The sequence below is a fragment of the Bos taurus genome, chromosome 10 (genome assembly GCF_002263795.3).
Source record: "Bos taurus isolate L1 Dominette 01449 registration number 42190680 breed Hereford chromosome 10, ARS-UCD2.0, whole genome shotgun sequence".
NCBI lineage: Eukaryota > Metazoa > Chordata > Mammalia > Artiodactyla > Bovidae > Bos > Bos taurus.
Window position 1 is genome coordinate 102,977,714 of NC_037337.1, and position 12,929 is coordinate 102,990,642.

At 46.6% G+C, this 12,929-nt stretch overlaps 1 protein-coding gene and 1 non-coding gene across 4 annotated transcripts in view; both read right to left on the minus strand.

Moving 5' to 3' along the window:
- SPG11 (SPG11 vesicle trafficking associated, spatacsin) overlaps window positions 1-12,929 on the minus strand; it is a 76,770-nt gene that overhangs the window by 3,195 nt on the left and 60,646 nt on the right. Inside the window, exons 30-35 of one of the 3 annotated variants that reach the window (XM_002691092.6) lie at window positions 12,167-12,920; window positions 7,130-7,269; window positions 6,224-6,422; window positions 5,374-5,511; window positions 2,250-2,383; window positions 1,441-1,548 (exon numbers count right to left, since the gene is read on the minus strand). In XM_002691092.6, the coding sequence (XP_002691138.3) occupies window positions 1,441-1,548; window positions 2,250-2,383; window positions 5,374-5,511; window positions 6,224-6,422; window positions 7,130-7,269; window positions 12,167-12,920 (1,473 nt within the window). Of the gene's footprint in view, window positions 1-1,440; window positions 1,549-1,572; window positions 2,093-2,249; window positions 2,384-5,373; window positions 5,512-6,223; window positions 6,423-7,129; window positions 7,270-12,166; window positions 12,921-12,929 lie in introns of those variants that run through there. The other 2 variants (XM_059890978.1, XM_059890977.1) reach the window with 2 other exon arrangements.
- On the minus strand, window positions 357-459 carry LOC112448593 (U6 spliceosomal RNA). Its single transcript, XR_003036977.1, has one exon. It is a non-coding gene; the product is annotated as a U6 spliceosomal RNA (small nuclear RNA).

Consider the following 12,929-nt stretch of genomic DNA (forward strand, 5'->3'; position numbering starts at 1 on the left):
AATTCTGTCCCTCAAGAAGTAAGCAGAGGAAAGTGCTAAGATGGATATAACAAGGATATATGATACCAAACAATTAGAAATGATCCAGGTGGCCAAAAAAGGCTAATGTAGCCATTAAAACCAACGTTGACTTGAAAACTGAGAAATGCAGGCTATCCCCTATCTGCACAGCATGACACAAGTCTAGTAAAAAATGTAGACATGTACACATGTATACACGCATGTAAACACACGTGTATACATGCTTGTGGGTACATGTGCAAAGGGCCTGTACCAGACTGTCAGCGGTGACTGTCTACAGCAGCTAGACACACAAGGCTTTCTCCGTGTTCTGTTTCCCAAGTGTTTTTTTTCTTTTTAATACGGAATACTTCACAAATTTCTGTGTCATCCTTGTGCAGGGGCCATGCTAATCTCTATCATTCTAGTTTTTAGTATATGTGCTGCTGAAGTAAGCAAATGTCTTAAATATGCATTACTTTCATAATTGGAAACAAAAAGAGTGCTTCAATGCAGAAACAAAAATGCCTCAAAAACAATTTTTAAAGTCCTGAAAGGTATCCCTTGCTCCTTTCCTTATTAACTGGACTGGTTTGTCCCGAAACCAGCCCAACACTGAGGAGAGTTTTTCTGCTTCTCTTAATGCTTCTTGTTAACTGAGAAAAGCAGGCTACTTCCTACCCGCACAACACATAGAAAAATATGTCTCTCAATCCTGCTCGGCCGGCCCAAGTTCTCAGATAACAAAAGTGCACCTAGGTTTTAAATTTTTTGGCCCTGCTACACAGCATGCGGGATCTTAGTTCCCTAATCTGGGATCAAACCCGTGCCCCCCTGTATGGGAAGCAGTGTCCTAAACCACTGCACTCCCCGGGAAGTGAAATGGGTGGAAACAATAATCAGCCAATGAGAGACTTGGAAACAGGTTCTCAGAGTGTATGCCTGGTGACATGCCTCAGACACACAGCTTGTCTAAGGACAGACAAGAACCCAGAGGCCCAAGGTCTGGTGAGTCAGGGCTTTGCTTCCCAGCCTCCTTCCTGGTCATCGTTAGCAGCTCTACAGCTTTCTAGGCCCAGAGCTTGGCACCCATGTCTGAACAGCTCTGAGGAACACTTTTTCATGGTCCCTTGAAAACTCTTCACTCTAAGGGCCCAAGCAGGTCAATCCAGGGAGGGAGGGGTTTTGCCCCTGCCAAAGCAGGCCTTGGGACAGTAAGTGAGGAGACTTGTTCTTCATTATTCTGCATCTATCAGCTGCATCTGTGACCTGGCTGGAGCTCTGGAACCTTAAGCTACTGGTTTTGGTGTATGTCTGAGGGAGGTCCTTAGTTCTCGTCTTCCATATCCCAGAAGTCCACCCTGATTGGGATTACTTCTGAGAAAACCTGAGACTCCCGAGTGTCAGTAGAACAGCAGCTCAAAAACACTGTACACCTACAGGGTCCAGCTTCTTCCTCATGAGCACTTCAAAGTAGTGCTTTTTATGCAGCAAATCAAATATGTATGTCATCTCATTGTACCTTCCGATGCCAGTGAGGAGGCGCACCTGCAGAGAGAGAAGGCAGCTTGCATCAGCACTGCTTGGAGTTCTCTGAGCCAGACCCCCTCCTCAACAGCTTGGCTGCTTTCACATACCAGGCTCCGGCAGGAAGCAGGGTTAATGGCCAGGCTGCCAGGCTTCCCTCCTCTCCTCCTGCCTGTCTCCCCGCCCCTCCGGGTCCCACGTTGGCTGTCCTCTCCTCTGCTGTCTAAACATGACTATCGTACGGTAAAGGACCATCCTCCTGGGCAGGCACCCTTCTGTCCCCATACTCCTAATTACAGCACCCAACGGCTTGCTCAGACACTTGGATCAGTTTCAAGCCTACAGAATTTGCGGAAGTATGGGAAGCTTGACTTGTCAGCTCCTTTCAGTTCACATACAAGAGGCGGGTCTGAACCTTGTTTTGCAGGGAAAATGATTGCTGTCTTAGCCCTCTGGAAAAGGGAACAACCTGGGGTGAATGGGTGCGACAGCCTGGAGCATGGCAGCGATCCTCTCTGATTTCTGTTCCTTTGGCGCTGTCTCGGATTCTGACAGAAACCAAAACCTGAAGCAGAAGGTTGAGCTGCCCAGCCAGCTACCAAGTAGGTAGCGGTATCGGGACGGGCAGATTCCCTAAGAGACATCAGCTCAGAGACGGCCTCCAGCCCACCTGCCTGTCAAAGGTGGTTTCAGGATGGGGGCAAGGGTCAGGGGTGACTTACCACCAGCCCGTACTCCTCACTGGGGGCCAAGTGGTTGTCGGTGAGCAGCCGGGCGGCCTGCAGGACACGCATGATGCCCTCCATGTGGCATGTCAGTGTGAAGCAGTGATGAGCCAGGATCAGCAGCTCTGTGGCTGGGTAGGGTGGGCACATGTTAAGACAGGACTGTCCACTCCGGCTACCCGGTGTCTTGCTCTGCGCCTGGCCGGAGGGTGATGGGGCCTTCTGGAGAAGGCGCTCTCAGCAGTCCTGAGATCCCTGGCCGCACCAGTTCTAGCTCTGGGACAGCCCCTTGACGAAGTCCGTCTTTCTCTCAGTGATAGCACAGGGTTAACTCTCCTCAAAGACGGCGCACATACAGTGACAGCGCTTCTAAAAGGCTAAAACAGTGACGACAAAGACGCCTAGCTTTCTAAAGATGGAGAGACTTCCTGCACACACACTGATGGAGTGCCTGCCAACGTGAGTCTGAGGGCACGCTCTGCAGCCCAGTGGGGCATCAGGGCCTCATCAAGTGCTATCTGATGCTTGGTCCTTCTATGGATTTTCCGATTAAGATTTGATGACACAAATTTAAAACGACTACACACAATCACTATGAACACAATTAAAAGGGAAAGAGGAAAGTATCTGTGGTGCTGGAAGCCAGAAGAGGGGTTCCCAGCCTTACACACACTGTGCCAAGTGTGCACAGGGCCCACGCCCCCGGGGCGCTCCCCAGACCTGCTCACTCCTAGTCCTTCAGGCCCTGGTCTGCACATTTCCTCTCCAAACCCTTCTTGACGCCATTGGTCTGCTTACTGTGTACAACACCCCTAGTCTGCGAGCTCCGGGACTGCTGTTTAACTTGTCCACCATAGTCCTGGTTTTTAGAGTAACTGGCACACAGTCAGTACTCAGTAGATATTCCTGAACTGGACTGACAGGAGCTGCATAATTTGTACTTGTTTTCTGGTTGTCCGTACGGCTTGCAGGATCTTAGCTCCCTGACTGAACCTGGGCCTACGGCAGTGAAAGCAAATTCCCTGGTCTGCCAGGGAATTCCCAGGTTATTTTAAAAATAAAACTGTTCAACCTCTTAAAATCTCACTTGTTCACTAAACATCAGTAAGATGCCTTTTTTTGTGCGTCTATCAGATTTGCAGAGTATAACGTTTCCTGGTGGCTCAGACGTAAAGAATCTGCCTAAGATACAGGAGACCCAGGTTCCGTCCCTGGGTTGGGAAGATCTCCTGGAGAAGCGGTGGCAACCCACTCCAGTGTTCTTGCCTGGAGAATCCCGTGGACAGAGGAGCCTGGAGGGCTACAGTCCATGGGCTCATCAATTGTCGAACATGACTGAGTGACTAACACTTTCCCTTTCAATGCATCCCAGAAAATGATACTCTCAAACACTGCTTAAGAGGGAGAAGTGAATTTTTCTTTTCTGAAGTAAATTTGGCAATATATATATTTTATGTGTATATATACACATACATTATATATTATATATATGTGTATAGACATTACTTTGCCACCAAAGGTCTGTCTAGTCAAAGCTATGGTTTATCCAGTGGTCGTGTATGGGTGTGAGGGTTGGACTATAAAGAAAGCTACTGCTGCCGAGTCGCTCCAGTCGTGTCCGACTCTGAGAGACACCATAGTTGGCAGCCCACCAGGCTCCTCTGTCCCTGGGATTCTCCAAGCAAGAGCACTGGAATGGGTTGCCATTTCCTTCTCCAATGCATGAAAGTGAAAAGTGAAAGTGAAGTCGCTCAGTCGTGCCCAACTCTTAGCGACCCCATGGACTGCAGCCTACCAGGCTTCTCCGTCCATGGGATTTTCCAGGCAAGAGTACTGGAGTGGGTTGCCATTGAAGAATTGATGCTTTTGAACTGTGGTGTTGAAGACTCTTGAGAGTCCCTTGGACTGCAAGGAGATCCAACCAGTCCGTCCTAAAGGAGATCAGTCCTGGGTGTTCACTGGAAGGACTGATGCTGAAGCTGAAACTCCAATACTTTGGCCACCTGATGCGAAGAGCTGACTTAATGGAAAAGATCCTGAAGCTGGGAGGGATTGGGGCAGGAGGAGAAGGGGGTGACAGAGGATGAGATGGCTGGATGGCATCACTGACATGAGTTTCAGTAAACTCCGGGAGTTGGTGACGGACAGGGAGGCCTGGCGTGCTGCAGTCCATGGGGTCACAAAGAGCCGGACATGATTGAGCAAGTGAACTGAAAGCGTTAAAAACGGCATACTCCTGAATCAGGAATTTTTCTTACAGAAGTAATCATGGATGTGCACACAGACTGCCTGTGAGCAGGTCTGTCACAGTGTTTAAACCAGCAGAAGCTATTATAAGCAATCTGCAGGTCCTGTAATAGGGTATACCTTTTAAAATTACATGTAAGAGAAATACTGTGTAACCATTAAAAATTACGTAGAATAGTCAGTGTCATGGAAAGATATTAATGATAGCATATTCATAATTATAAGTAGTATCCACAGTATAATGCCATAAAAAAAAAAGAAAACCTATGGACTTGCACAGAAAAAGATGAGAGGGACACACACTACTGAATGAGCCCAACGACACTGAGAGTGAGCAGGCTGTGAGATCACGCAGCAGTGTTCAAACCTCAGGGATCGAACCTGAGTCTCTTGCACCTCCTGCATTGGCAAGTGGATTCTTTACCATCTGAGTCACCAGAGAAGCCCCCAGATGACAATTCAGGTGCTACAAAATGAGATCCGTGTGTGGATGCCAGGCTGTGAGATCACACAGCAGTGTCCAAGTGGCAGCTGTGTCACATAATAGGTTAGAAATTAATCAACTTCTCTAAAGCTTCAGTTTCCTTCTTCTAAAATGGCGACACTAGCAGCCATTTTGCAGGGTAATGTAAGAATAAAATAAGCTAAATATACCAAATGGGAAAAGGTTACTTTTTGGTGTGATTTTAAATTTTGAGCTGCATTTCCATATGTATTTTCTAACTTTTCTTCACTGAACTTATGGCTTTCTACTAAGAACTTATAAACAATAGTGGAGGAGGAGGGATCCAGACAAGGAACAAGGATCCAAACAGAAGACTTCTCAGTGACCTGCTCGGGCCCAAAACATTTAAGAAGATGGCCAAAAACTCACTGCAAGACAGCTCCCCGTGCGGAACAGAGGAAATCTTCTCCAACAGCTTCATGCCCACCAAGGTGCGGTCTTGACACAAAGCAGTCAGCTGAAGAAACGTCTGGCTCTCCTCTGCTGGGGCGAACACCTGCCTGTGTCCTGTATCGGAAGATGTGGAGAAAGGTGCTAGTTTGACCGTGTGAGAGATCAGAGGAAGACAGGAGCCCCAGGGCAGGAGGCCACGCCGAGGGAGCTCCCCGGGCAGCTGCCCTCCAGTGCTGCAGGCGAGACGCCCTCGTGCAGGACAGCAAGGGCTCATCAGCTCAGACAAGGGCACTGTCACTCTAAATATAACCCTAAAGCAATGAACAAAAAGCAACAGCAGGGAAATTAATGCAGGGCCTCCCTGGCGTCCAGCAGTTAAGAAGCCACCTCGCATTGCAGCAGACGCTGGTCTGACCCCTGGTCCTGGGAGACCCCATGTGCCACGGGGCAGCTAAGCCTGTGCACGCATCACAGCTGCCAAGTCATGAGCTCCAACTACGGAGCCCACGTGCAGCGATACTGAAGCCCATGCGCCCAGAGCCCATGTTCCGCAACAAGAGAAAAGCCACCACGAAGAGAAGCCCGTGCCGTCCAACTAGAGGAGACCTCGCGCTCTGAAGCCCGCACGCAGCAATGAAGACCCAAGACGGCCAAAAATAAACAAGTAAATAAATAGTTTTAAAGGAGAAAATAAATGTAGTGTGTTTCAAGTGCAACCTGGCATACAGGACAGCATACAAGATATACATGAACATAAATCAATTCCTGAATGTGGGGAGCTGGAGAGTGTGGTCTGAAAGGCCAGGGAGGCCTGGGAGTAGGGCACCTGTTCCCTCCGACGGTGTCAGCAGCTCCCGGGTCACCTCTTCAGCCACAAGTTCAGCCACTGTGTCTGGCCTGAGGCCCTGGGTGCTGATGAAGGCTTGAGCTCGCTTGCATCGATTAGGCTGCTGAGAAGCCAAGATGGCCCGGAGCACGGCCTCACCATCCTGGGCAGCGACGTCTGCGTAGGAACAGCCCAGCTCCTGAGAGGGAGGCAGAGCCAATCCACGCCATCATGAGGAGCCAGGCAAAAGGCAGCAGAACACCACCCTTCCCAAAATCTGATGTGGACCGATACCGTGGTTTTCTGAGCTTCAAGATCCCTCACCCTGAGCAGGAAGCTTACGAGAAGGAAACCTGTTTTTCGAGTCCCTTCTATCACTTTGCCAATGAGCTGAATCCAAGCAAGAGAAAGGTTTGTCTTCAGAAATCATCAGGTGACTTACTCTCTCTCACTGAATATTGAGCTTTTCAAATGTCATGAAGCCTAAATAAAAGGCAGAGCCCTTCTTCACTGTTCCCATGGCAGCAGGAAATCTTAATTTCCAAAGACGTCTCTGCGCTTTGTCCAAGGCAGGGCTTTCAGCACTCGGCTAGCTTCTCTCGCGGTCTTCCACTCCATTTCGAATCAAATCTTTTTCTCCCCCAATCAGCACAAAGCCAAAACAATTGCTGGCTGCTTTGGCTCCTGTCTTTACATTCAAGTTTATTTTAAAAACTTGAAATTTTGGGCTCTGTCCCATGTGGCGAGCTCCCCTCTGTGGTTCAGGGGGTGGACTTACAGGGGCCAGCACTCTGACAAGAGCTCTCCCTCCAGGTCAGGGTCAGCACTGACAAGCTGACTGGGCAACGTCCCAACTGCCCCCCACCCCCCGAGGCAGCTCCCCGTGGAGGCCCCGCTGGCGCGCACCTTGGCGAGCTCATAGAGACAGAGGACCTGCCGGCAGTAGTTCTTCCCGCGGAGGCACTTGCTTGTCAGAGTTTCCAGGTTCGTCACCACTTCGTCCGCGGGGGGCAGCATCACTAACGACCAACTGTCCAGACTGGAAGCTGGAAGCAAACACAGGTCTGTGGGGGGCTTTCAAGGCCTCTCCTTGGCCCCCACGACTCTGCCTCTCTGCTCACAGCTTCCTTCACTGCGCCCCACTGACTCCCCCGGGTCTGGGACCACTTCTAACAGGGCTCACGCCCCACTTACCTTCTGTCATTGCCTTCTTCCAGGAAACCCCAGCCCAGGATACTTTGAAGGTCTCATAGGCTAAAAAAGACTCAAAGCCACCTAACACACATACTAAAGACCATCAAAGATGCCTGCCAAACTCTCCCCCACACACATTCCCTCCCACTTTCCCCTTCTATCAGCTCAGTCACAGGTCTACCTGACTGTATCTCAGAACATCTCTGTGGTCACTGCCTGGCGTCCAGCCTTCACCCCATGCATCTAAGAGCTGCTCCCGTCTCCTGCTGCCAGTCTCCCCGCTCCCAGTTCAGCCTCGCAAACTTGGTGTCCTTTGTGTTATAAAATGCAGATCAAAAAAATCAAGGATCATCTGATAGATCTCTTAAAGGCACAGTAACAGTAAAAGCCATTCCTGGTTTCTCTTTAAAATAAAAATAATTTAAAAAAAGCTCTCAGCCTACAATAAAACTTCAGTTTAATAAAGGGTTTCCAATTAGGGGAAAAAAGAAGGAAAGAATATTTACATGACACTGTTCCTAATAGCAAAAACAAAACTGAAAAATTTCAAGTGTGTATCAGTGAACCATTGTTAAAAAATCATATACATTCATACAGTACTCTGCGGCCACTAGAAGAACGAGGCTCCGCTCTCTGTACTGACAGCACGCACGTCCGCACGCGTGCAAGCCCACACACAGAGAACAACGCACACCGCGCAGGGACAAGATGCTGCTCTGGGGAAGTCGGTGGGGGCGGTGCTGAATGGGTAAATAACTTTCACTTCTCTACTTTATGACTTCTGTATTGTGTGATTTGTTACATTAAGAATACAATACTTTTGCATTTAAGATATTTTGTTTAAAAAAATATACTTTAAACACAAAAAAATAAAAAGCAACTCAGACCATGTTATTTCCCGACTTAAAATCCTTCATTAGGGTGTCCATTTCTAGGTCTCTCCCACTGAACTCAACATACAGCCTAGATCCAGGGCACGGAGCCTCTATGAAGACTCTGGCGAGTCGACAGGAGCAGGAGGGCTGACTATAACCTGTGCTTCCACTGTCTCCCTGCTAGTAACCTCCAGACTGAATGCAGTGCTGCCGAAAACCCAGAACCCATCACTGCGGCTCACAGAGAGAAAGAGCACTTCAGGAGACGTCCTCTAGAACAGGCTCAAGGAGTGGGAACTCCCAGGAGCACCCATCATCTCTGGGCTCTAAGCAACCCCTTAGCTGTGGTGGGCAGGCTGCAGCGGCAGCTGGCAAGAGCCAAAATTCAGAAAGGGACCTTCTTTTCACAACAGAAGTGCTCGGTCCTAAGCAGGCAGAGTGAATCCCTGCTCTTTTTTCGCATTAGCCTGTTGGCTGGCCCAAGACGCAGGCAGTTAGGTAAGTGTATGACAGAATGGGGCAACTGGGAACTCCAGCTTTGGCCAGAAGACTGAAGAGGGGAGCCGCAGGCAACCAGCAAGTGCCCGGGAGAAAGACTGAGGAACGCAACACAATAAAGCTGTTCATAAACATCAGGGGTCACCCATTCCTGGCTCTGCATTATGCATCTGGTCCTGACCAACAAAGACTCGGAGGAGTGAATCAACAGACAGATCACTACTCAGGCTGCAGACCGAGCACAGGATGGCACGCACAGGATGGATCTGAATAGCACCACAAAGAAACTGAAAATGGATGTTAGAACCACAGCCCACAAAAAGTGGGTTGGCACTTGTAGTTTGAACCTAGCCAGGTCAATTGCCTGCTATAAATATATCAACATTCTTCATAGGATTTAAACAAGATCCAATATCTCATAACATACTACTCAAAATGTCCAAGATACAACACAAAATTATTCAGCATACAAAAATACAGGACAAGCACAACTCATGTAAGAAAAGAAATGCTGAAACTCAGTACTAAAATGACGTAACTGCTGAAATTACCTGAAAGACTTTAAAACCGCTACTACAAATGTTCCAACAAGCAGTTACGAATGCTCACAACTTAAACAGAAAAACAAAGTCTTAGCAAAGAAATAAAAGGTATAAGGAATAAAAAGGAAATTTTAGAACTGAAATTTAAAAATCACAGAAATAAAAACTAACAGAATAGAAATGCCAGAGTCAGTGAAAATGAAGACAGACGAATAGAGAAAGAAAAATTGAAAAAGCTGAACAAAGCCTTGGGGACTTTTGAGACAGTAACATTCTGAGAGTCATGTCACTGGAGTCCCAGGAGGAGAGCAGTATGAGTATGGTGCTGAATAAAAACTTTTTAAAAACGATGTCCGAAAACTACCTAAATTTGATAAACCTACATGCTTAAGAAGCTCAAACAGCATAACCCACACCACCTCCTGGCCAAAAATCAAACTGCTGAAAAGACAGAAAAAAAAAAAGTCTTGAGAGCCACAAGAGAAAAATATATCGTCTATAGGGGAACAACAATTCAGATGACTGCAGATTATTTATCAAATACCACACGGGTCAAAAAGAAGTGGCAGAACACTTAAGTGTGGAAAGAAAAGAGTAAATGTTCTATATCCAGCAAAAAACCAGCCTTCAGGAATTGAAGGTGTAACAGAGACATTCTCAGATGAACAAAAAACTGATGAAGTAAAAAAACTGAAACAATCTGCTTCTAACAGACAACTCTCAAAAAGTTACTACAGGCAGTCCTTCAAACAGATGGGAAAAGGAGCCAGAAGGAAACGAGGCACATTGGAAATGAAGGAAGAGCAACAAAAACTGTAAATATCTGAACTCCCCTGGCAGTCCAGCAGGGACTCTGTACTTCCAATGCAGAAGGGCACAAGTTCAATCCCTGGTCAGGAAACTAAGCTCCCATATGCCATGCAGTATGGCCAAAAGATTAAGAAATTAAAAAAAAAAAAAAAGAAAAAAAAAGACTAAATATCTGAGTAAATATACTAATAATAAACTCTCAAGTCTGTTAAAACATTTTTCAGTTGAAAACAAAAAAATTAGCACTGTTTGATGATATTTTCAATGTACATACGAGTTACATAATAAGGCAACCTGGACATAAAGGGAGAGAAGTAAAGTGACCCACAAGGTTTCTAACCTGCAGTTGAGGTGAGAAAACATGATTTTAAGTAGACTGTGAAAAGTTACAAATGTTTAATGCAACCCTTAAAGCAACCAATTAAAAAAAAACAACTATGCAAAGCTATATAGTCAAAATCCCAAATTAAAATGGAAGACTAAAAACTGTTAAAATAACCCAAAGGCAAGAAAAGAAGGTTTCCTCAAAAAACACAAACTACCAAAACCCACCCAAGATAAAAAAAAAATAATAATAACCTGATTAGTCATATAACTGTGAAATAAATTAAATTTGTAGTTAAAAATCTTCCAAAACAAAAATCTCCAGGTTTAGATGGTTTTACTGCTAAATTCTATTGAACATTTGAAGAAGAAATAACACCAATTCCATACAAAGTTTTCTAGAAAACAGAAGAGGAGGGAAACTTTCCAACTCATGAAACTGGCATTCAGTTCAGTCACTCAGTCGTGTCCGACTCTTTGCGACCCCATGAATCGCGGCACGCCAGGCCTCCCTGTCCATCACCAACTCCTGGAGCTCACTCAGACTCACGTCCATCGAGTCGGTGATGCCATCCAGCCATTACTCTGATGCAAAAACCAAAGAGAGTATGAAAAAGGAGAGTACAGATCAATATTCTTCTTGCACATAAATGTAAACATTCTCAACAAAGTAAGCTGATTCCAGTAATATATCAAAAAGAATAATGTACCCTAACCAAGTGAGCTTTTCCCTAGGAATACAAAAAGCTGGTTCAGTATTTTAAAAAATCAATTAATGTAATCTACTGTATTACTGGGGCCTCCCAGGTGCTGCCAGTGATGAAGAATCTGCCTGCCAAGGCAGGAGATGTGAGACATGGATGGTTTCAATCCCTGGGTCAGGAAGATCCCCTGGAGGAGGACACGGCAACCCACTCCAGTATTCTTGGCTGAAGAATCCCCATGAACAGAAGAGCCTGGTAAGCTACAGTCCCTAGGGCTGCAAAGAGTCGGACAGGACTGAAGTGACTTATCACACACACGCACTGTACTACTAGTCTAGAGAAGAAGAAATCACAATCATACCAATGGATGAAGGAAAAAAAGACAAAATTCAACAATGATTCATGATAAAAACTCTCAGCAAATTAGGAATAGAACTCCCTCAACACGACAAAGGTATCTTCAAAAATCTTAATCTAATACTTAATGATGAAAGGCTAAACGCCTCCTCCTTAAGACCAGTAACAAGGCAAGGATGGAAGTCCTTGCTAGTACAATAAATCAAGAATAATTAATAAGGTAGAGAGATTGGAAAGAAGGAAATAGAACCGCCTCTGTTTGCAGATATGACTGTCTCCATAGAAAATCCCAAGGAATCTACAAGAAAACTCTTAGGATAAGTGACTTTAGCAAGATCACAGAATTTAAGCTTAATGTAAAAAATCACCCATAATTCTAAATGTGATCATGTACAATTGGAAACATGATTATTTACATAGAGTAAATTTCAGTGAATTAATTGTAAATCAGATAGATTCCCTCTAATCTTGCTACATAGCTAATTAAAGATACAGGTGTTTCTACTTCATTGAGTAGTTAATTACCTAGTTTATGGATTACCCTTAACTTTGTGTAACTGGTGTGTCAAAAGTCTCTTTCTACCTGGAGAGAATGCCAAATGGCACCTCACAGGAGGCAGCAGCATGACCTTCACTTACTGCTCTGGACTTTCCTTAGGGGGATACCAGCTTCCTCTTCTTCCTCAGGAAGCTCAGTACTTCGTAAGAGCGCGAGGATCTCCGGGTGCAGGTCGTCCACACTAGCCTCCCCTGAAGCCAGAGCTCTGCAGTGCAACACCAAGGCGACGTCTTGGTGATAGAAACGAAAATACCGGCACGCTCGGCTTGCTTCGTGCACACAGCCGTCATCCAGCAGGCGCCCGATCAAACAGTTAAGGGATGCCTGCTCCTTCCAGTTCAGTTCATTGTCACAAATATCTCTGGATGGAAAGCCAGTAAGTTCTAAGTATTTTGATGTGTTCAGAACAGCCAAGTTAGAGAATGAAAACTCACTGGCTAAGCCATCAAAGGAAAGTTCACCTCCAGCTGAGGCCTGCTGAGGCGCTCTGGGCCCTCCTTCCTCCTGGCTCCCCCTGAGGGTGTGCTGGGCGACACGGCAGAGCCAGATCTGCTTCTCCAGGCCCTCCAGGTCCTCCAAAGGCACAGGGTCCTCCCGGGCGAGCCAGTGCCCTGCCAGCGTGAGCAGCAGGTGGCGCTCCTCGGCGCTGCTGGGACCCCCTGCAGCGGGGCACTCACCTGCCCACAGGGCCTGGGCTGAGAAAAAAGAAGAAGCTGCTCTGCTGGAAACGGAATTTTTCTTAAAATTCTCATGACATTTTTTCCAGAAGTCAATTCGTGCTTGTTTCAGGGACCACTGGTCAATGTGCTTTAAGGTCTGCATTTCCTGTGTTATCTGTGAAGT